Genomic DNA, 21,237 nt, shown 5'->3' on the forward strand with positions numbered 1-21,237 from the left:
GAATGAACGTCTGCAGTCAGACCTGATCGTCTGTTTGGTCATCGCTGTCCTTTACTTTGCCATCCATGTCAGCACAGTGTTCATAGCACTGCAGGTACAGTAAATACAGATATGTTCTATTTCTTCATTCTTGATGCTGACTCAAACTTGCATATATGCTCATATATATATATGTATAAATATTGTTTTAATAGTTTATCAAGTATATACAGTACCAACCTTGTATATGTGAGAAGATGTCTTCATTGTTGTATACCTGGCTCAGGTTTTTAAACATGAACAAACACTTCCAGAGAATGAAACTAGAGAAAACAAATGATCTACATTGACACTCACCATTCAAACTACAGCCCCGATACATGATGCCTTGATGTTTTATTGATGGGATTTCCAGTGTAAAATATTGACACGTTGCTGCCTTTCTGCTTGCGCCATCCATTATTTTTATTTACCTAAAGACAATTCTTAAGTAAAGTTGAAGTAGGATGTCTCTAAGAATTCCAAATGGCTGCTTGTTTGCCAAAAGTCATATTTTCAAGGATGGTCTTCGATGTAAGGATTACTTAACCTCTTATCTCTTTGTTCCCCCAGCCCTTCCTGAGTTATGTCCTGTATGCTTTGTTGGGGACGGTGGGCTTACTCACCCACTACCTGCTGCCTCAGTTCCGCAAGCAGCTGCCTTGGTACTGCTTCTCTCACCCACTACTCAAAACCAAGGAGTACTATCAGTTTGAAGTCAGGGGTGAGTGTCTATCACTATCCATCCAATCATTTTCTATACTGCTTATCTGTTAAGGATTGGGAGGGGGGGCGCCTATCCCAGCTGACATTGGGCGGGAGGCAGAGTACACCCTGGGGAAGTGAGGATCCAGTGACCTCTTGGTTGCTAGACAACCACTCTACCTCTGAGCCACCTACCCCTCCTCTTTCCTCAGTCAGACCTAAAGAAATCTTAAAAACTAAACTTTGTGAGCCAAAAAGATCTTTCAGACAGCAGTCAGTCAGCAGACATCAGTCTTTGAATTTCAAATGTAAAACAACTTTAGTTGGTTTGGTGTTACGTAGTTTTTCTAGATTCAAGCCCTGACAGACATATCAGACAACATTGGCCCATCTTAGTTAAATCATTACTGGCGTATATATTGCCCGGTATAAAAATTTTGTCTGCTACGTACTATGTTACTTTGGTACTTTTCAATTATTAGTTTCCTGGTGAAGTTTTTTTATTTCAGTACACTGATGTCATTTGACAGTAAAGTTTATTTTATAGACTGCTAATTACCCTGCCTCCATTACACATCTTATATTAGAATTTCTTTGGTCTCTTATATTCATATCAGGCCCAGAGAGGATACTAGAATCAAACATTAACAAATATCATCAAATCAAAGGCAGATTCAAAATATGGCTTATGTTTCTGTCTTTGAATTTTTACTAGTTTTGTAGTTTTTCATCTTTCTTTGCTGACAAGTCCATCTGTGTCTCTTCTCAGATGCAGCTCATGTGATGTGGTTTGAAAAGCTTCACGTGTGGCTGCTGTTTATAGAAAAGAATGTTCTCTATCCACTCGTCATCCTTAACGAGCTGAGCGGCAGCGCCAGAGAGCTTGCCAGTCCAAAGAAGCTCGACACAGAGTGAGAATTCTCTGTTTTCTCAACATCTTTGCATATTGGTGTTTTAACGGTTTAACAACTGGTTGTGTTTTAACTGTTTTACCTTCAGGGTCGGTGCTCTGATGATCACAGTGGCAGGCCTGAAGTTGCTCCGCTCCTCCTACAGCAGCCCTACCTACCAGTACATAACCATCCTCTTCACCGTCCTATTCTTCACCTTCGACTATCGACATCTTTCGGAGACGCTGCTGCTCGACCTCTTCCTCATGTCCATCATTTTCAGCAAGGTGGGAGGATTATAGCAAAAGAGAATTGTATACACTTATTTTTCTACTGGTCACTTCAAAGGAAAATCTATTTATAAACCTTTTTTTGTGTACAGTTGTGGGAACTGTTCTACAAGTTGCACTTTGTCTACACCTACATCGCCCCCTGGCAGATCACATGGGGGTCAGCCTTCCATGCCTTTGCACAGCCCTTTGCCGTGCCTCATATCCTTTTACTGCCCTCATTTGCTATGAGTTATACACTGAGCCACATGTGTCAACCTGCCCCACAATAGCACAGCAGTAGATGCAGCCTTTGTACAGTGATTCAAGTTTAAGTTGTTTAATTAATTTCTATTTTGAATTTTAAGGCTGTAATTCATGTTTGGTAGTGTCAACTATACTAAGATGTTTGCTCTCCTTTTGTATGTTCTTTAAAGTAAAGCATTGATGTTTTAGAGTGATCCTTAACCTGAGTCTTTGCAGACTCTGCAATGCTCTTCGTCCAGACTGTAGTGTCAGCAGTCTTCTCCACACCCCTTAACCCCTTCCTGGGAAGTGCCATCTTCATCACCTCCTATGTCCGCCCTGTCAAGTTTTGGGAGAGAGACTACAAGTAGGAGTAAACCCTGCAACAACCAATAACCTATGAATTTGCTTTTGAAATGTGCAATTCTCTTTGATTTTTCTGTAACTTTTTTTTTTTTTTCATGCAGCACCAAAAGAGTAGATCACTCCAACACTAGGCTAGCCTCTCAGCTGGACAGAAATCCAGGTGAATTCATTTATGTTGTCATTTTCATCATTATTTCTCATTAATGTTTAACTTGATGCAACCATCTTTTTACGGTCACTTACTTATACTTTTACTTTTACACTTTTACTTACTCACTATACTTACATACTCATTATACTTAACACTTCACGTCGTCAAAGTTGATGTTCCATCTACGTTCATGTTTTAGGCTAAAAGATTGTGCACCTTCACATGGAGCAGCTTCAAACTCTAAAACTTATTTTTATCTCCAAGGTTCTGATGACAACAATCTGAATTCAATATTCTATGAGCACCTGACACGTTCCCTGCAGCACAGCCTATGTGGAGACCTCCTCTTGGGCCGGTGGGGCAACTTCAGCACTGGGGATTGCTTCATCCTGGCCTCCGACTATCTCAATGCTCTGGTGCATCTGATAGAGATCGGAAATGGTCTGGTCACATTTCAGCTCCGAGGGCTGGAGTTCAGGGGTAAGAAAAATTTTTAATTATGTATAATGTGGCAGCAGGTATGGTGGCACGGTGTTGCAGTGGTTAGTACTTTCACCTCACAGCAAGAAGGTCCCGGGTTTGAGCCCTGGCTCGGGCACGAGGTCTTCCTGTTTGGAGTTAGCATGTTCTCCCTGTGCCTGCGGGGGTTCTCTCCGGCTTCCTCCCACCGTCCAAAGACATGCAAAAGGGGACTAGGTTAATTGGATACTCTAAATTGACCATAGGCGTGGCTGTGAGTGTGAATGGTTGTCTGTCTGTGTGTTGGCCCTGCGATGGACTGGCGACCCGTCCAGGGTGAACCCCACCTCACACCTGAAAACTGCTGGGATAGGCTCCAGCCCCCCCCGCAACCCTTAACAGGAATTAGTGGTAGAAAATGGATGGATGGATCGTGGCAGAAGGTCCGTCTGAAGATTGGTTACATTTTGTTTTAAAGTGCTAATGAATGTATGTCAAAATGCCTATTGAACTCAACAGGGCCTTTATTCCGTTAAGTGCTTAAGAGAATCGGTTTTACACACTTTATCATATTATTATTTTCATAGAGGATAAAATTATCTGTGAATTGGTATTTCTGTGAATAACTTTCAAATATTTCAACGTTAATTCGGGATGTTCATTTTTTCTGCTATGTCCACAGTAAGGCTGTCATATTTTTCTTGATTGAAACTTAAATAACCCTGTATTTTTTTCCTCCAAATACATTTAACTCAACTTGAGAAATTATTTGTGAGCTGTTTGATTCAGATTGAAAGAACAATTACCGCTCATTCATGAAAGAAGCATTCCAAGACATTAATCAGTCCAGTTGTGCCTCATCTTTCTGTAAAACACACTTGTGTGTGTTATCAGCTTGACTTTATGTGATTCAGCCAAAAAGGATAGCCAAATCTGCTTGAGCACATGTAACACACAATACATCAGGGAAACTCCAGTAGCCTGATGAATCCTCACCAGTTGCTTTTTATATCTCTGTGTTTCAAAATGATATTAAATGGATTTATACTAATTAACTGGTATCCTACATATGTAGTATTACATTCCAAACATTTTGATTTCCACTCCACAGGGACATACTGTCAGCAGCGGGAAGTGGAGGCCATCACTGAGGGTGTTGAGGAGGATGAAGGCTGCTGCTGCTGTGAGCCAGGCCACCTCCCACACATTTTGTCCTTTAATGCCGCCTTCGGACAGCGCTGGCTAGCCTGGGAGGTGCTGGTCACCAAGTACGTGCTAGAGGGCTACAGCATCACTGATAATAGTGCTGCCTCCATGCTGCAGGTGTTCGATCTGCGACGCATTCTCACCACCTACTACGTCAAGGTTAGTGAGATACCATTTGTTGAAGAGTAAGTTTGTTAATTGTATGATTTATATATATATAAAAAATCTCTTCTGGTCTTAGGGTATTATCTACTATGTGATTGCCTCCCCCAAACTGGAAGAATGGCTCGCTAATGAGACCATGAAAGATGGCCTGCGAGGATGCAGTGAGAGGAACTACGTTGACCTGGATCCAACCTTCAATCCGAACATAGATGAGGATTATGACCATCGGCTTGCCGGCATCTCAAGAGACAGTTTTTGTGGCATTTATCTGGGCTGGATACAATACTGCAACTCTCAGAGGGCCAAGGTGATTCTTCCAATAGTGTATAATTAAGTTGAGTGACAATGAAGGGAGGCATTGTGCTTTAGTTTTGTTTGTCTGAGGATATTTCTTTGAAATGGCACTGCAGTAGAGGTCTTTCTGATCTTGCAAGCATGCACGTACAATTCATTTTAATTTGTTTTCTTTTCTTCCTTTGATTTGACATCTGTCTGATATTGATGAGAGTTTAGGTCTCCTTTAAGAATTCTTCAGGATACTGCATGCTACAACTTTGCCAAGTTGTGCTGCACTTGCATCTTTCATTGATTCATCATCAGATGACAAGTTTTGTAACTAAATTCTTATTAGAAAGTTATACTGAATTTGGGTTTCTGTCAATGGTTTGTGCTCTTAGCCACTGGACAGTGAGAAAGACTCATCGCTGGTGCTGCTTTGCTTCGGCCTGTGTGTGCTGGGACGGAGAGCTCTTGGAACAGCAGCTCATCACATGTCCAGGTTGTATATTGATTTTAATGTGATAATAAGTGAATGATTTATGATGTGTCAGGGACTAAATATGGTTTTGTAGGCCTCACAAGTAGACATGAAAAAGAACAACAAAAAGTCTAAAGACATTCATGCCAAATAATTCAAAACAAACGCATGCACAGGAAATGTTTCTTTCTGTGCAATGGACTTTGATTAATTTCTCATCTATATCTCTGTTCTCCATCACAGCAATCTGGAGTCTTTCCTTTATGGACTTCATGCATTATTTAAAGGAGATTTCCGCATCTCGTCAGTACGAGATGAGTGGATCTTCGCAGATATGGAACTGCTCAGGAAAGTTGTGGTGCCTGGAATCCGAATGTCTCTCAAACTACACCAGGTAAGACTTTCCACATGAAAGTGCTGATATTCTTGTTCTTGGGGTCAGCGTTAATCTTTAACGTCATTATACTCCTCATGAAAGGACCACTTCACTTCTCCTGATGAGTATGATGAGCCAGCAGTTCTTTTCGAGGCCATCTCCTCCCACCAGCAGAACCTGGTCATCGCTCATGAGGGGGACCCAGCCTGGAGGAGCGCTGTGCTGTCTAATGCCCAGTCACTCCTCGCCCTACGCCATGTCCTCGATGAAGGCACCAACGAGTATAAAATCATAATGCTTAATCGACGATACCTCAGCTTTCGTGTAATCAAGGTAGTCATCGCAACAGTTAAAACAATTACGTATTCGATAAATATTGATGATAGTCGTTTGACTAAATATCTGTTGTGCGACAGGTGAACAAAGAATGTGTCCGAGGCCTCTGGGCAGGGCAGCAGCAGGAGTTGGTGTTCCTCCGAAACAGAAATCCCGAGCGTGGGAGCATCCAGAATGCCAAGCAGGCTCTGCGTAACATGATTAATTCCTCTTGTGACCAGCCCATTGGATATCCCATCTACGTATCTCCTCTGACCACTTCCTACTGCAACTCGCACCCACAGCTTGGCCACATCCTAGGAGGTCCCATCAGCATCGGCAACATCCGTAACTTTGTTGTCAGCACCTGGCACAGGTGTGTACCTTTGTGTATGTTTATTACCTTGCTAGTAAGGGTGGGACAAATGGTGCATTGAACACTAGCTTGGTGGTCTGTAACAGTTTAGTTTACTTAAAACATATATATTTATTTAATTCTATTGTATATGATATTTTTAACATTTATATGCAGTCATAAGCAGATTTTGCAAGAACAGCTTCCAAGTCAAGTTCATTTGTGAGTATATTCCTTTTGACATTAACTACCTATGTGTAAATTTAGTCGTTAGAATTTTTTATTCCCCTTTTCCCCCAATTATATAAGCATACAGAATCACAAGTTAAGCTACCATTAAATCACATAATTTTAAAAATTGCATTTAAATTGAATTTGCATCCAAGTATAGTGATTGGGTCTTGTTGGAAGGTTAAAAAAAAACAGTCCCAGCTCAATTAAATGGATGGGTAGCACTTAAATGGATAGATAGATTGCACTTCGAAATTTTATTAAAATTGATGCAGAAGAAGTAGAGTTAAGACTCCAAGTGTGCAATATAGAGCACTTTCTCCTGAGATGCCCTGATGGTCGACTTTATCTCTGGTTTCGGCTCCATAAAAGAGAACAAAAAATAACTTTTAAGTCAAATACGTCAAGAGAATGGAAATTCATTTACATGTCAAATGAAAGCATCTTGTGAAGGTAAAGCCTTCCTGAGCAGTGACAGGTGGGGTTGTGTTTTTTGTTTTGTTTTGTTTTTTGGGGTTTTTTGCTGTTCATGCAAGAGTTGTGGTCAGGTGACCCTTCTGGCAGGGAGTTCTGACACCACGTTTTCTTCTCTTCCGTGTCAATACTCACCACCTACTTTCACCACACTGCAACTTGGCAGTTAGGGTTGAGTAGTGGCTAACATAGTCTCGAACCCTGAACCCCAAACAGAGATGAGGAGTGAACTACAGAAGTCTCCTAACTGCAGTATGTACCAAGTCAACATCCAGAGATTTGTTTTTTGGTTTATTTTCTTTTTCCTCCACACATGGTACTCAAGAGTTTGATATCTGACCTGGTAAATTCTGCTTGCTGTAAGTGAAGTTGATTATTTATTTATTTATTTATTTTACTTTTACAGGTTACGAAAAGGCTGTGGTGCAGGATGTAACAGTGGTGGGAATATCGAGGATTCTGATGCAGGGGGTCTGTCCTGTGGCAGTGGCAATGGGACGGGGGGTGACTCTCAGCAGAGCTCCATGTCGCAAGGGGGAACTTCTGGACCCGCCCCTCCTCACTCGTATCAGCCACACACTCTGGGTGAGAATTATCTGCCTCTACCATTTTATCATTCATCGCATTGAGAAACTAATCTGATTGGTTCAGGTTAACCCAGTAGAGCTTTAATTTTCACCAGAGAAGCCCTGAATATAATAATTTTTACATCATGTTTTTAATCATCAACTGTAACAAACATGCTAATAGTTTATTAAGTATATGTTTTTCCTCCATGTGTCCAGGCACCAGTCAGAGTTCTCAGTCTGTTCAGTCTGGTTTGGTGCGACATTCCCCTGCACGAGCATCTGTAGCCAGCCAATCCTCCTCTTACCGCTACAGCAGCAGCCGCCACTCTTCCCTGCGCACCTCCACCACAGGCCTAGAGCCCTGCCGACGTTCCTCCACCAGCCAACTGTCTCTGCGCACACTCCCAACCTCCCTACAGCTGCGGCTTGGCTCCACTTCAGACCCTGCCGGCCCCTCTGCTTCCCTTTCCAGTCACAGTATCCCTCCCTGCAAACGCCACACGCTGGTGGGCCTCCTAGGTAACGACGGTCTGTGCAGCACCGTGATGGATCCCCTTAGTCAGCACCATCACCATCATCACCACCCACAGCAACACAACCCCACTGTCTCTACTGTGCGCAGGGATGACATCTCCTATAGAGTGCAGGTTAGTAAAATGATTAATACAAACGTTAAAGAGATTCAAGGATTCAAGGATCTTTATTGTCATACCACTCACATTTCCATGTTGGTGGTACGAAAATTGAACTCAGGTCCCGGGATAGCAAGAGATAGCATAATAAGAGAGTAGAGAACAGAATAGGTATTTACAGAACAGAAAGATCACCAAAATTCAAAATAAAAGAATATCTTTTGGAAGAATGGTGTTCATCCCTCAAGTACAGTTCTAGCGTCTTTGAGAAGTCATCTTAACACTGGAGCAATTTTGATGTTTCAGGGGTTACCCAATGCCTTACTAGGACATTTTAAATTGTTTTATTCTTAGAATTTCCACCTAACTGCACTAGAAATGTTAATAGTTTTCAGTCTTTTTAACATATTTATAGCCTTCGCCACTGAGGGTGGCAATCACAATGTAAATCACGATACAATACCATCAAGATATTTTACCCGTGATAGCAATATTTGATACCGTGATTCTGTGTAATCGCTATACATTGCAAGACAATGATTCTGTGATTCATCTAGATATTAGTGTAAAAAATACTTCTTCAAAGGCAGGAATGATGTATTTATTCACATCAAACTACAAATTAAAAAAAATCTTAGCTTAATTAAAATCATAAATATAATGGACCTCAATTATGAAACGCCGTTTCACACAAATTTGATTTTTTTACCTCTTGTAACTGTCAATTACCCGGGCTTACTAGAGCTACATAAAGGGTGTCAGGAGCAAGAGGGTACAAATAGCTATCGGGCTTCACTTTAAATAGAAATTTAGTGATTTAAAGTCTTATATTGTCTAAGATCAGATTTATACATAAGAACATTTCATCAACAAAGCCCTAACCTCCACAACTTAGAAATATTGTAATATCCAAACTTAGAAAAACTAATTGACCCTTTTCAATTTCAGGATAACATGATTCTCAATATTTTAGATTTTAAATTTGTTTTTAAGTTTTTCCAAAATGCATAAGAAAGAATTGAATTATCTATCATTAGAGGTACTTACAACTTTTTGTTTTTATATTTGTATACATGACATAGAAGTAACATAATTTTTGTATGTCCCTCTACTTTTTTTCCTTGCAATTGTCCCCTGTTCTCTTGAGGCCTCATCTTGAATCAAACTGGGAATATTTCAGTGAATATGGTTCATCATTGAGCTGCCGAACATAAATGTTGTGTCCTTTGCTCTGACATACCAATGTAGACCAAGTGTATTCCCACTTTGATGTCCAGTAAATATAACCGTGACGCTTTTGTGGTGTCGCCTAGATTATGGATGTGAATCAGGTGCTGGAGAACATCAATTTATCAAAGCGGAAGGAACTGCAGTGGCCTGATGAGACAGCGAGACTGAGAGCAGGACGGACCTGCTGGAGAGACTGGAGCCCCATAGAGGGCATGGAAGGACATGTGAGTCTTGCTGCTACATCAATGATTTGCATTTTTGTGTCTTATTTTCTGGCCTGCAGCACCCCCCGGGGGCCTACTTGCTCCATATTCAAATTCTTATAAACTGGAATGGAAGTTTTCTATTACCGACCCGCCTCCTCTGTTACTCTCTGTAGGTGATTCACCGGTGGGTGCCTTGTAGCCGAGACCCAGCCAATCGCTCCCATATCGACAAGACCATCCTGCTGGTACAGGTGGAAGATAAGCTAGTGCCCATCATTGAGACTGGGGTCATTGAGTTGGGTGCAGAGGTTTGAGACGAGTCAGCACACAAAGCCAGAAAGACCTGGCTTACAGTGGGAGGCAGGAGCATGCTGGAAAGGATAGGAAATTGGAGCCCAGCCACCCTGCCCCGCCCCGCCCCTACCCCCCCATTCCTTACTGCTGAGGGGGAAAGGAAGCCAGGTAAAAGTGCAAGCAGAGGCAGAGCATGTGTTCATCCATCATCCTTTACTGCGTTGACCAATATCCACAGTATCTGCCTTGCTTTGCATCTCAGAAATGCTGCATGACAGTAAAAAACCCTTAAGTTAAGCTAGTTCTTGCTAACTGGTAATTAAGTTCTATGCATTTCATTTGTTGGCAACCCTGACAAAGCTGAGTGTAAAGAGTGCGTGGAGATTCTTGGTGTGTGTTTGTCTTTACATCATTTGCCAAATAAGCCTGGTATTGAGTATCTGCCATGGTTTCATGTATTTGAAAGCTTTTTTTTTTTGCTGCCAAGACTGCGGAGAACGATGAGGCACAGAACATTGAGACGTCCAAGACTCGTGCGTTCTGTGCTCAGCAAACTTCTTTGTGTCATTTTTGTCATTCCCTTTGGATCCGTCTGAAATTTGCAAAAAGACTTTGCGCAAAGAAAAAAAAAATTGCACTATAATTTTGTTTTTGATTTACAGTGATGCACTACAATCTTTATCGCATTTTATTTATTACAGACTCTGAATGGACATGGTTACCGATGCCTTGGGAATGAAAAAAATGCAATCACCATTCTGTTTTCAGCCATTTTTATTTTACGGTTTTGTGTTTGATAAACTTGAAAATAACTTTTTACTGTATATGATTACATCTATATATATATATATATATATATATATATATCTCTATATATATGTGTGTATATATATATGTATATATATATATGTGTATATATCTATATCTATATATATCTATATATATATATTTACACAAATATAAATATAAAATGTACAAAAGATTTTCTTTTCAATATTTATTACTGTGAACATGATATTTACACTTTGTTACAATCTTTTTTTCTGTTTTGGGACAAAGGTTAATGTATTAAGGACCATTGGTTGAAAACAAGATGCCGAATTTTTGATGGATTGTTTAACTATTTAACTTAATTATTTTCTATATTGAGGAATAAAAGTTTGATTTATTGCTGACATCTTTAATTGGCCTCCGCTGATTGTCATTGTGGGCTTTTGTTAATTCCTTGAAAGTGAGTCCAGTAATTGAACCAGAAGTGACAGTGTCTAAACTTGGGTTTGCATTTAATAAAATGGAACCAGCATGAGGAAAGAAAATCCAGAGAGGATGATAAGACATTTAGCGCACCTACCTTAAGAGCTTTTATAAATTGTATCACTTTCCATATTTATCATACTCTGTTCCTGTTTGAGTCTGCTGGCCTGAAGTATCAGTAAATTCATCTGTGGAACATTAAATCAAATTTAAATTTAAAACTGTTGAAGGACTTGTTTATATTTTGCTGTATGAGCATTTTTACTATTTATAAGAATTTAAATGATAAGCTCTTTCATCAGACAGACATCTAAACTCACACTTAGCCACTTCTAGAGTTTGGCATAGTTGGTTAACACAGTTATGAGTTTTCTGCATTCAAACATCTCAATTTTGCATTTTTGGTTGAAATGGCAAGTTTTTTAGTGTTTATTTTGTTGAAGAAAACTTTGTTTACACATTTTTAAGATATTCTCAACTAAAACAAATTGATTAAATGACACAAACTGCATTTTAGTCAAACTACTACAACTAAAACTAAATCAAATCATGTCTCAAATCAAAGCTTATCTCAAAGAAATCAATGTCAAACTTCAACTAAAATGGTCGAATTCATCTTTGACTATAACTAAATTGCTCTGGCTCCCAGTCAACTAAAACTTGATGAGATAAAAACAGGATGAGGATGAATATATGTGATGAAGACTAACACAAAGGACTAAGACCAAAGTTGAAAATAAGTGCAAAATTAACACTTATTTGTTAATGTGAAACTGCTTTGGTTCCCTCGAATTCTGATATCTCTCACTTATCTCTGTTTTGAGTTTCATGCTCTTCGTGTAAACCAAAGGGTTTAGTCCGATTTTTAATCTGTCAGTGACCATTTACATGTCATATGTGGGGATACGCTTCCTGAGCTGAGTGGCTTCAGTTTTCTGAAACAAGTAGGAAAATGTGAACATTTTAGCTATTTTGGCAGACTTCTTAGCCTCATTCGAACACAATCACCATGAATGAAAGCCGGGAACTGCGGCCGAAAGCCTCGAAAAAAATTAACTCCACCTTGAGTTCATTTGCACTACTTACAGCACAGATTGTGGCTGAAATGTATCACCTCAAAAAGGCATTTACTCTCTTTGAGTAGCACTTGATGTATAATGGACTTTGCTCCTGATCAAAAGTGTGTCACACTAATCATGTTTCTGGAGGTAGAAGGCCCGATGGTTGTTCGCTCCATATTGATAACAAATCTGAACTGGTATAGCTTCCACCAGAAACGAAAGCTCGTCCATGCTTAACCACATGACTGTTTACGCAAAGGCCCCGCCTCTCACGCCCTCTGATTGGCTACCGTGGTGTGGCATTCCCACTGCTGTTTTTTCCCGTACGTCACGTATAAACCTGTGGACGGGGATGTGTGTGTATTAATCTCTGCGGTCCGATTCTCTCCACACAGCTGACGACAGGTAAATAAAAATAAAATTCATTTATTTAATTTGTATGATTCCAAAAGGATTACTATTTAGGATTTTGAACAGTTTTTTTATTTTTTTCCGTGTTTGTTTTGAAAAACTCGACTGTTTCGCGAGCATACTGTGCTATTAGCTAGCTGTCCGATAATGGTTATCGTCATCATGTGACATCCAGGCAGTCAGGTGTCGAGTTTTTTTCTGTCTTATTTGTGGGATCCTCAAAGTTCAGCCGGCAACTCTTCCTAAGAGTGAATGTAACTGCTTTTGGGTATCCTTTTTATCCACTGAGGATTCTCGAAGGAGGCGAGAATATGTATACGTTTTTCCTGTCCGCGGTGATCGCCCTGAGTCTCGGGCTGGTCGGTGCCTTCCCTAGTCAGCAGGAGCAGGACACGGGCAAGAACTGGGTGCTGATCGTGGCTGGCTCTAATGGCTGGTACAACTACAGACATCAGGTGAGAACTGGAAACTACAATGTCACCTTTAGAAAAAGCAAAGTGTTTCCTCAACAATCAGATAAGCACATAGGTGTTGTTCCAGCCTCTGTAAAATCTCTTGGTAGTGACAATGTGACCCCCGCTCTCCAGGCTGATGCTTGCCATGCCTACCAGATTGTCCACAAGAACGGCATACCAGATGAACAGATTGTGGTCATGATGTTTGATGATTTGGCACATGATGAACAGTGAGTTGGTTACTTTTTTGTGTGTGTTTCAGAGAACTAGATCTATGTTACCTTGACTTCTTTCCTGTTAAGAGCAAAAAAGCACTTCCACTGTAGTTTAGGGCTTTCTTCTTGTTAGTCAAAATAGTACATTTTCAATTATTTATGTTGCGAAGATGGGTTTATATCTCCCTTATACATGCTATATAGCACCTTTTTTATATTCAGATGTAATTGTAGTTTCCAACTTTATTGGTTACTGTAGCCCTTTTCCCAACAGCCAAAAAGTTTATTTTATTTTTCATTTGATCTTTTTAGTTTATTCATATGCGCACACAACACATATTTATAACAGCAAAAACAAAAACAGCAACAAATGATTAGATGCTAGAGAGATATAAAACCAAGAGGGCTTGTTTGAGACCTCTGGAAAAAAGAAAAATGGATGGCTATTTCATACATCTTTTTTTAAGTCAACTATCATCTTTTAACATCATTTGGAACAGGTTTAATTGATAGCCCATAAACTCGGGTCATGGGTCATCAGACATGGGTTTTATTGCTGAACAATTTGAAAAAATTATTCAGCCCTACCAGCGTTTATGTTGCTGTTTTTTTTCACATGAATGTAGATACAGTCTCATTAATTTGAGCCCACTATTGGGCTACAGCATTCTTCATGTGTAAACCATTATATATGCTTTTTGAAAATGCAACAAAAATTATTTTGATGATTGATTTTGATTCAGTGCTCTAACAACAAGAAAGCCATCAAAACAGGATGTTAACATGACCTTTTCAATATTCCAGTTATTAGATTTTCTTTTTTCCGTTCTTTGTGAAGTTTGTGTGATAACTTATATTATTAAGAGAGAAAAAAAATTAGCTGGTATTCATCCTGTCTGCCTATTAACGTCATTGAGTCAGTGTTTCCAGTGTGTTTGTTGTGTTGAATATGTTGCAACAGGGAGTACAAACTAATAGACAGCTAACTCATCTTCTTCCAAAGGGACACAAATCAGTCAGCTTTCTTTAAACTGGTTTACCCGGGTTTCAAAAAACAGCAATTCAGCCTCTCTGCTTTTAGGAATTTCACTTTTGTGTCCCATTTAATGACAGAGGGTATATCTTAGGCTAGTGAATGCTGGTCCAATGAACAGTCTTTTTGCTGAAAGGGAATTGTGACGCATTTACTTAGGGTTACAATGATATTCTTTGTTCCTACACCTGGACAGAGTCTTACATCTGTGCACATTTTATTGAGATATATAATGATGATAGTTTTTTTTTTTCCATTTTCATTAGAAAAAAGGCTGAGTCGTTGTAACATCTTTTCACCAAACAGTTTCAATTCCTTTTAAAAGTCAATCTAACTGATCACAATAATAATGATGTAATACCATGATACTCTTAAACTGAGATATTTTCTGAGACAGTTATTATACTTTTTTATACAATTGCAGTCCTAATATACTGTACAGTTTATAGACCTTAACGTACTTAACATGTCGGTTCAAAAATTACACTCATGTTGGCATTTCTGATAATGGTGTGGTATGTCGCGTCTGTCCTTGTAGCAGGATTCACATGAAGCAGAACTGCTGACAAGATCAGTTAAAGGGATGCGTAAGAGGAGTCACAAGGAACTCATTTTAGTGTTCTTTCAGGGTTTGTTGGGGGAATTATATTACCAATGTGGTGACTGGTTAGAGGAGAGGGCGCAAAGGCATCCTTTTGAGTCGAAATACAGATTTGAGACGCAATGAAAAAAATAGTTGTCAAGCTGAGGTAGCATAACTATGAAGAAGTTTATATCTTCCTTGTTTGTGGCCTTTTATCATACAGCGGTTTTATCAGCTGCCTACACTTCTGTGTCTGTCTGTCTGTCTGTCTGTTCTGTCCAGAAATCCCACCCCTGGGATTATAATCAACAGGCCCAACGGCACAGATGTGTACAAGGGAGTTCCTAAAGATTATACCGGCGATGTGAGTGCTTCAACACCAATACATACGTAATGCTGCAGGTCAAAACTAAAATTATGGTGGAAGAACCAGATGTTTGGTTGACTTTGGTTTTGTGTTCTCTGCAGGATGTAAGCCCTGGCAACTTCCTGGCAGTACTAACAGGCGACTCCTCAAAAGTTAAAGGTGGCTCTGGAAAAGTGTTGAAGAGGTGATAAAAAGGACAATCTGAACTGTTTTTTATTTTAGTAATTAAGTTTGGCTGGATTTCATCGCCTTTCTCTCTTTGTCTTGGCAGTGGCCCCAATGACCACGTGTTTGTTTACTTCACTGACCACGGGGCACCAGGAATACTGGCTTTCCCGAATGATGATGTTAGCATTTTATTTCTTCCTCCTACTTATATTCCTGACCCTAGTAGACCAAGCAGAATAAACCAGGAACAAACTGTTGTTGTTCAACTTATTTGTCAGATATATTTCTCTCACAAGCCTGACTGGAAATACTCTACTGCATCTCAAAAACAGTTGTCTTTTGTACATATTTGAATATAATATATGGTACTGAACTGTAAGATTTCTGATGTTACAGTTCAGTACCAGTTTTTTACATATCAATTACAATCAATCAAGGCTGGGTATTTTTAAAGTCCTTTTTAAAGCCTGTATTTTTAAATTTTCTTTTGATATTTAAAATTGAGGCACTCTCAATATTTTATTGGCAGTGCTCTGCTTTGTCAGCAAATATCACAGCTGAACTTTGAGCTAATTCATAAAGGAAGCAGACTAAGTTTTTGGGAAGTGCTTTTTTACCATCCTCTGTGCTGCAATAGAGAGCTGAGACCCACAGAGAATTGCTGCCCATGAGTTAACTCAGCACAATGAATGGGAAGTGTTAACATACCTCTGTCAAAATCATCATAGAGTTAGGTTCAGGATCTTGGTTTGTCCAGAAGTCAGACGTAATCGGTCGTTGCAGTCACGCTTGTAGTTTCAACTAACTTTTCGGAAAGAAATTTTAAAATGAGTCCTAGCTGTGTGTCTGAAAACGGTAGTTCCCCTTATTTTACATTATTTTATCGCAAATTTTATCCATAGCCCCATTGTAGTTATCTCATAAAAGTGTGTTTGATGAATTTTGACAGAAGTGATAACACTTCCCATCCACCACCGTTCATTTTGCTAGGCTAACTAGGAGTTGTCAGTCTCTGTGGGCATCCCTAATGCATCAGAGAGAAGAGAAGGGTATCTGTCCTCTCTCCTGGCTCTTCCCTTAATATCAGCATGTTACAGTCGCAATAACTAAAACTTTTCTTTTTTACTTTACACAACTATAATATGATGGACTAGAGTCTGAAACTGTAAAATAAAATTTAAACTCCATCCCCCACCCCCACCCCCCTCTTTTCAGCTACATGTTAAAGACCTCCAGGACGCAATTTCATCCATGCATGAAAATAAGTTATACAAAAAGGTATGTGTGACTGGTTTTAAGGTCTACATGTATTTACATGTCCCTCAGTATTTGGGTCAGTGAACCCCAATCAGGAAATGATGTTGCTTCAAGAAACAGGTCCTAACAGGTTTTTGTTTTTACCATACAACCCCCCTACACACACAAACAAACACTCACACTGACAGATGGTGTTGTACATCGAGGCATGCGAGTCGGGGTCAATGATGAACCACCTGCCTACTGACATTGACGGTGAGTTGTACTTGACTTTATTGGTGTCATTTTCCAGTGAAGTGAGAGATGACGAAATAGCTTTGATCAGTAAAAAGTGTTGGTCATTGTCAGTCACTACAAAGATTCCAACATCAGCAAGAAAATCTAATGTCACTTCTGTGTCAAGGTACATAACTTGTTTTAATGGTTGGTTTAATGGTAATTCATACACTCAGGTCAGCATATAATTTGAGTTTACTCACTCTGTCATGTGTTTGGTCTCATGTGACAAACACACAGTCAGAGGTTAATGTTCCTCTTTTACAGTCTTAACACACAGACTTTAAATCCCATTCTTGCATCTGGTTCAAAACAACTACCAGGAACAATTCAAGTCCTCTTGTAAAGTTTTATGCTCTGGAACTCTGTCATCTTTCAAGTGTTTTGGTTGTCAAACAGTCAAAAAAATGACCATTTTCCACCAAACCTTGACATTTGTGTGTTTTTCAGTGTATGCCACCACAGCTGCCAACCCTCATGAATCCTCCTATGCCTGCTACTATGACGAAAAGAGAGACACCTACCTGGGAGACTGGTATAGCGTTAACTGGATGGAAGACTCTGATATGGTGTGTGACATAACCGGATCATGACACAGTATTTTGTTGTTTTTAATGGTTTTGTTGTCCTCCAATTGAAAAAAATACAAGTTATTCTCTACATTTACCACTTAAGTAAAAGGTGATTAATTACTGAATAAAAGTCCCACACACCTGCAGAGAGAAACTGACATACATAAGTTAAATGGACAAAGTTTCAATCAGAATCGATATGGATCTGCCTGTATGTGGGAAAGTTCTGTTTGGATCAGATATATTTTGCAATGAACTAAGAAAGTTAGATCTATGTGCAAGCACAATGTATATGACTTTTTCTGTTTTTTTATCAAAAAAAATTTAAACTACAAATCTGAGTCTCACTTTAACATTCTGTCACACAATGAGGCTCAGTAAGGGTAAAGTTTGGAATGGAATTGGTCCTTTTAGATAGACAGATATAGACAGACAACCATTTACTCTCACAGACACACCTACAGTCAGTTTAGAGTATCAATTAGCCTAGTCCCCATTTGCATGTCTTTGGACTGTGGGAGGAAGTCAGAGCACCTGGAGAGAACCGACACAGGCACAGGGAGAACATGCAAACTCCACACAGAAAGGCTCAACCACAAAACCTCAACTGTGTAAATGAAATGAAACATTTATTTATAGCGCCAGGCACCGGGTTTAAATACTCAGAAACAGGAACTGATAATCGTTAGTCTTTGCTTTTAACCAGCAGAGTGGAATCTGTACAAAACTGCATTGCATCAAACACATTTATTTTCAACTTGACATGTATGAAAGACTTCAAAATTCAAATAACATTTGAATTATAGGTATTCAGTTGCATCTATTTGTTTGTGATGTTGTTTTTCCTCCAACCTTATTTTATTAGGAGGACCTGACAAAAGAAACTTTGCTGAAGCAGTTCAAGATTGTCAGGAGCCACACAAACACCAGCCATGTTCAGCAGTATGGAAATAAGGTGGGATAAAAGATCCACTACTACCTGAGTTGATGTCTCCCTGGGCTGACTGATAGAGAAGTGAAGGAGGAGGGAAATTTTGTTAATTTCCTTTGTTCTTGGTGTCTTATTTTCTGCTCAGACTCTGGCACACATGAAGGTTGCAGCCTTTCAGGGGAAACAAGAGGCAAACCACCCACAAACTCCTCCAATGTCCCTGCAGCCGATTGTAAATCCTGACCTGACTCCGAGCCCTGATGTTCCTCTGGCCATCCTCAAGAGGAAGATGATGGCCTCCAATGATATCAGCGTTGCAAGGGGGCTGCTGATGGAAATAAATGCCCACCTCAAGGTAAAAAAAAAATACTAGCTAGTTTGAATGTTGTTCTGTTGCTGACTGCTCAAGCATCTAAGTCAGCATGCAAAAAAGATTCATCACGCAGACATGTGTGTTGAGAATTTAACATGGCTGTTCCCATGTTACAGATGTCTTAATGGTGTGTGAATATATGTCTGTGTATCCAGGTCAGGGAGCTTCTGGCTGACATTATGTTTCAAGTTGTGGAGAGAGTGACTGGTGACAAGTTGATGGCAGAGGAGGTTCTGAGTGAAAGAGCTGACCTGTCCCACCACGAGTGCTACCAGGCTGCAGTCAACCACTACAAGCACAACTGTTTCAACTGGCACAAAACTGAGGTAGACCTGCAAAACCAGTTATCACTGCTCCAAGTACATGGCCACAGTTTTCTATTTAAGTTTAGAAAATGTTGATGGTTCACATGATATTTTTTTACCTATTTCATATTGCAACACCATAGGCACAGTCGTGCAGTGGTTAGCACTGATGCCTCACAGCAAGAAGGTTCCGGGTTCGAGTCCCGGCTTTCTGTGTGGAGTTTGAATGTTCTCCCTGTGCCTGTGTGGGTTCTCTCCAGGTACTCTGGTGTCCTCCCACTGTCCAAAGACACAGCTGGTTTGTGTTCTCTAGTGTCACATAGTGGAATCGTCCATCCATCCATCCATCTTCTAATCCACTTGTCCAGGAGCAATTAGGGGCTCAATATCTTGCTCAAGGATACTTCAACATGGTCAACGGGGGAAGTGAGGATCAAACCGCGACCCTTGGGTTGCTAGACAGTCACTCTGCCTCCAAGCCATGCCGTTGCCCCCTCATGTTTAATTTAAATATCAAGTTTAACCATCCTCTTGCTCTTTGGTATGACTCAAAAACTGGCACATTCCTATGCAAAGGTGCAAAGGCCCATTCAACAGAGGTACTGTTCCATCCCCAGACATTTCTGTCACAAAGCAGGTCAACAAGTTTTGAGATTTAGATCCGAGAGACCACAGAAACTTGCATAAATAAACATGACCTCATAAATAAAAAACATGTCTAGTTTTTATTGCAGGCTGCTCTGAATTAACAATTAATTAACATGGTTCAAACAATAAAAATAAATACGGCTTACATGTTAGGTAGCAGGTGCTTGAGGTTAGCTACTTCAGAAAATAGCAGCTCTCACAGTTAATGATGCTTCATGGTCAGTTGATGCTCACTTGCTGTCACTGGTTTCTGCTCTTATCACTGTTCCTTTCACACTGAAAGACTTCAGCTGAAGTTGCGGAACCAGTCAGTGATTTCAAAATTGCAGAATCTAAATCCTTCACAAGGATTGTAATGTTCCTTTTTTGATATTTTAAACCGTTTTAAAGATTTGCTTTTTTGTTGTCTTTTTTGAGGCTGTAATTTCTGTTGTTTTAACTACACTTGGTTGTACCGAGAGGCGTTCACGATAGATTTTTCATCCTGATCATATGATTTCCTTTTGACAATAATCCAGTAAAACAATATCGAAAAAGGTGTTTGTTTTTTTGGGGCATTTTTGTCACATATTGTGTCTTCTTTGTTTCAGTTTGAGTATGCTCTGAGACATCTGTACGCTCTGGTGAATCTGTGTGAGAGAGGATACCCTGCAGACAGGTATGGTGTCCTTAACATGACACAACGTTTTCATCTAAGTTTAAAAAAATGTAATCTTAGGTTAGTGGCTAAATTTGCATGAATTCATTATTGTGAACATTATCATCATACTTGTCCTTGTTTTCACAACATTAAGAAGAAATGGTGGTGTGAAGACATACCTCAGATAGAGAAACAAACAGAAGACACAGTTATAACGCATTCTCTTTTCCTTTGGAAGTAATTTTGTTTTCATTCACTCCTCAGAATCAAAGTAGCCATGGACGTTGTGTGTCATTTGAACAAGTAAGCAGGTTTTTACAAGTCTGGTTCTTCACATGGGACAACCTGAGAGGACGGAGTTTCTCTGTGCACTGCTTGGATATTAGTATGAAATGGCATTGACATGTCAATACATAGTAATTCTTTTTAAACTTGTTTTTTGATTTTACAGAGATTTTTTAAAATCATTTATGATGAATTGCACTATTGGTTTGAAGGGTTTGTGAATGATATTTGACTGATTTTTTTTGTAATGAACAGACAATTTTGTTTTGCTCTCAGCTTTATTGTGGTATTGAAGACTTCCCTTGTGTATGTGAGATCTGAAGTTCAAACCAATTTACATTGAATGTTTATCAAAGCCTTAACAAAGGAACTTCAAATAAACTTTAAAGAATAAAACTGCTCCAAAAGGTATCTTCTTGTACCTCTGTTGTTGTTTGTTGTTTCTTTGTTAGATTGTGGGTTGTGAAGTCTCCATAAGTCCCGCATTCT

The 21,237-nt window shown here is 39.6% G+C and overlaps 2 protein-coding genes across 9 annotated transcripts in view; both read left to right on the top strand.

Annotated features, from left to right (window-relative positions):
• The window catches only part of pcnx1 (pecanex 1), a 46,030-nt gene extending 35,979 nt beyond the window's left edge, over positions 1 to 10,051 (top strand). For 5 of the 8 annotated variants that reach the window (XM_086183093.1, XM_086183096.1, XM_086183095.1 and 2 more), the window contains 18 exons: positions 2 to 94; positions 592 to 742; positions 1,493 to 1,634; positions 1,723 to 1,900; positions 1,996 to 2,104; positions 2,366 to 2,495; positions 2,596 to 2,654; positions 2,910 to 3,125; positions 4,216 to 4,469; positions 4,552 to 4,782; positions 5,153 to 5,253; positions 5,476 to 5,626; positions 5,711 to 5,941; positions 6,025 to 6,299; positions 7,390 to 7,568; positions 7,769 to 8,199; positions 9,498 to 9,638; positions 9,794 to 10,051. In XM_086183093.1, coding sequence (XP_086039219.1) covers positions 2 to 94; positions 592 to 742; positions 1,493 to 1,634; positions 1,723 to 1,900; positions 1,996 to 2,104; positions 2,366 to 2,495; positions 2,596 to 2,654; positions 2,910 to 3,125; positions 4,216 to 4,469; positions 4,552 to 4,782; positions 5,153 to 5,253; positions 5,476 to 5,626; positions 5,711 to 5,941; positions 6,025 to 6,299; positions 7,390 to 7,568; positions 7,769 to 8,199; positions 9,498 to 9,638; positions 9,794 to 9,934 — 3,213 coding nt within the window. In that variant the 3' untranslated portion in view covers positions 9,935 to 10,051. The other 3 variants (XR_015109838.1, XR_015109839.1, XM_086183098.1) reach the window with 3 other exon arrangements.
• A 2,499-nt stretch (positions 10,052 to 12,550) lies between these two features.
• Positions 12,551 to 21,159, top strand: lgmn (legumain). Its single transcript, XM_086183099.1, has 14 exons — positions 12,551 to 12,634; positions 12,930 to 13,095; positions 13,228 to 13,325; positions 15,209 to 15,290; positions 15,395 to 15,477; positions 15,565 to 15,640; positions 16,677 to 16,739; positions 16,907 to 16,973; positions 17,445 to 17,563; positions 18,432 to 18,521; positions 18,643 to 18,852; positions 19,026 to 19,196; positions 20,414 to 20,481; positions 20,728 to 21,159. Exons 2-14 carry the CDS (start codon positions 12,952 to 12,954, stop codon positions 20,768 to 20,770), a joined length of 1,314 nt encoding a protein of 437 aa, XP_086039225.1. The 5' UTR covers positions 12,551 to 12,634; positions 12,930 to 12,951; the 3' UTR covers positions 20,771 to 21,159.
• The last annotated feature ends 78 nt before the right edge of the window (positions 21,160 to 21,237 follow it).

Source organism: Aulostomus chinensis, chromosome 17, assembly GCF_037954235.1.
Source record: "Aulostomus chinensis isolate RoL2024-O1b breed Wild chromosome 17, RoL_Achi_v1.0, whole genome shotgun sequence".
NCBI classification, from domain to species: Eukaryota; Metazoa; Chordata; class Actinopteri; order Syngnathiformes; family Aulostomidae; genus Aulostomus; species Aulostomus chinensis.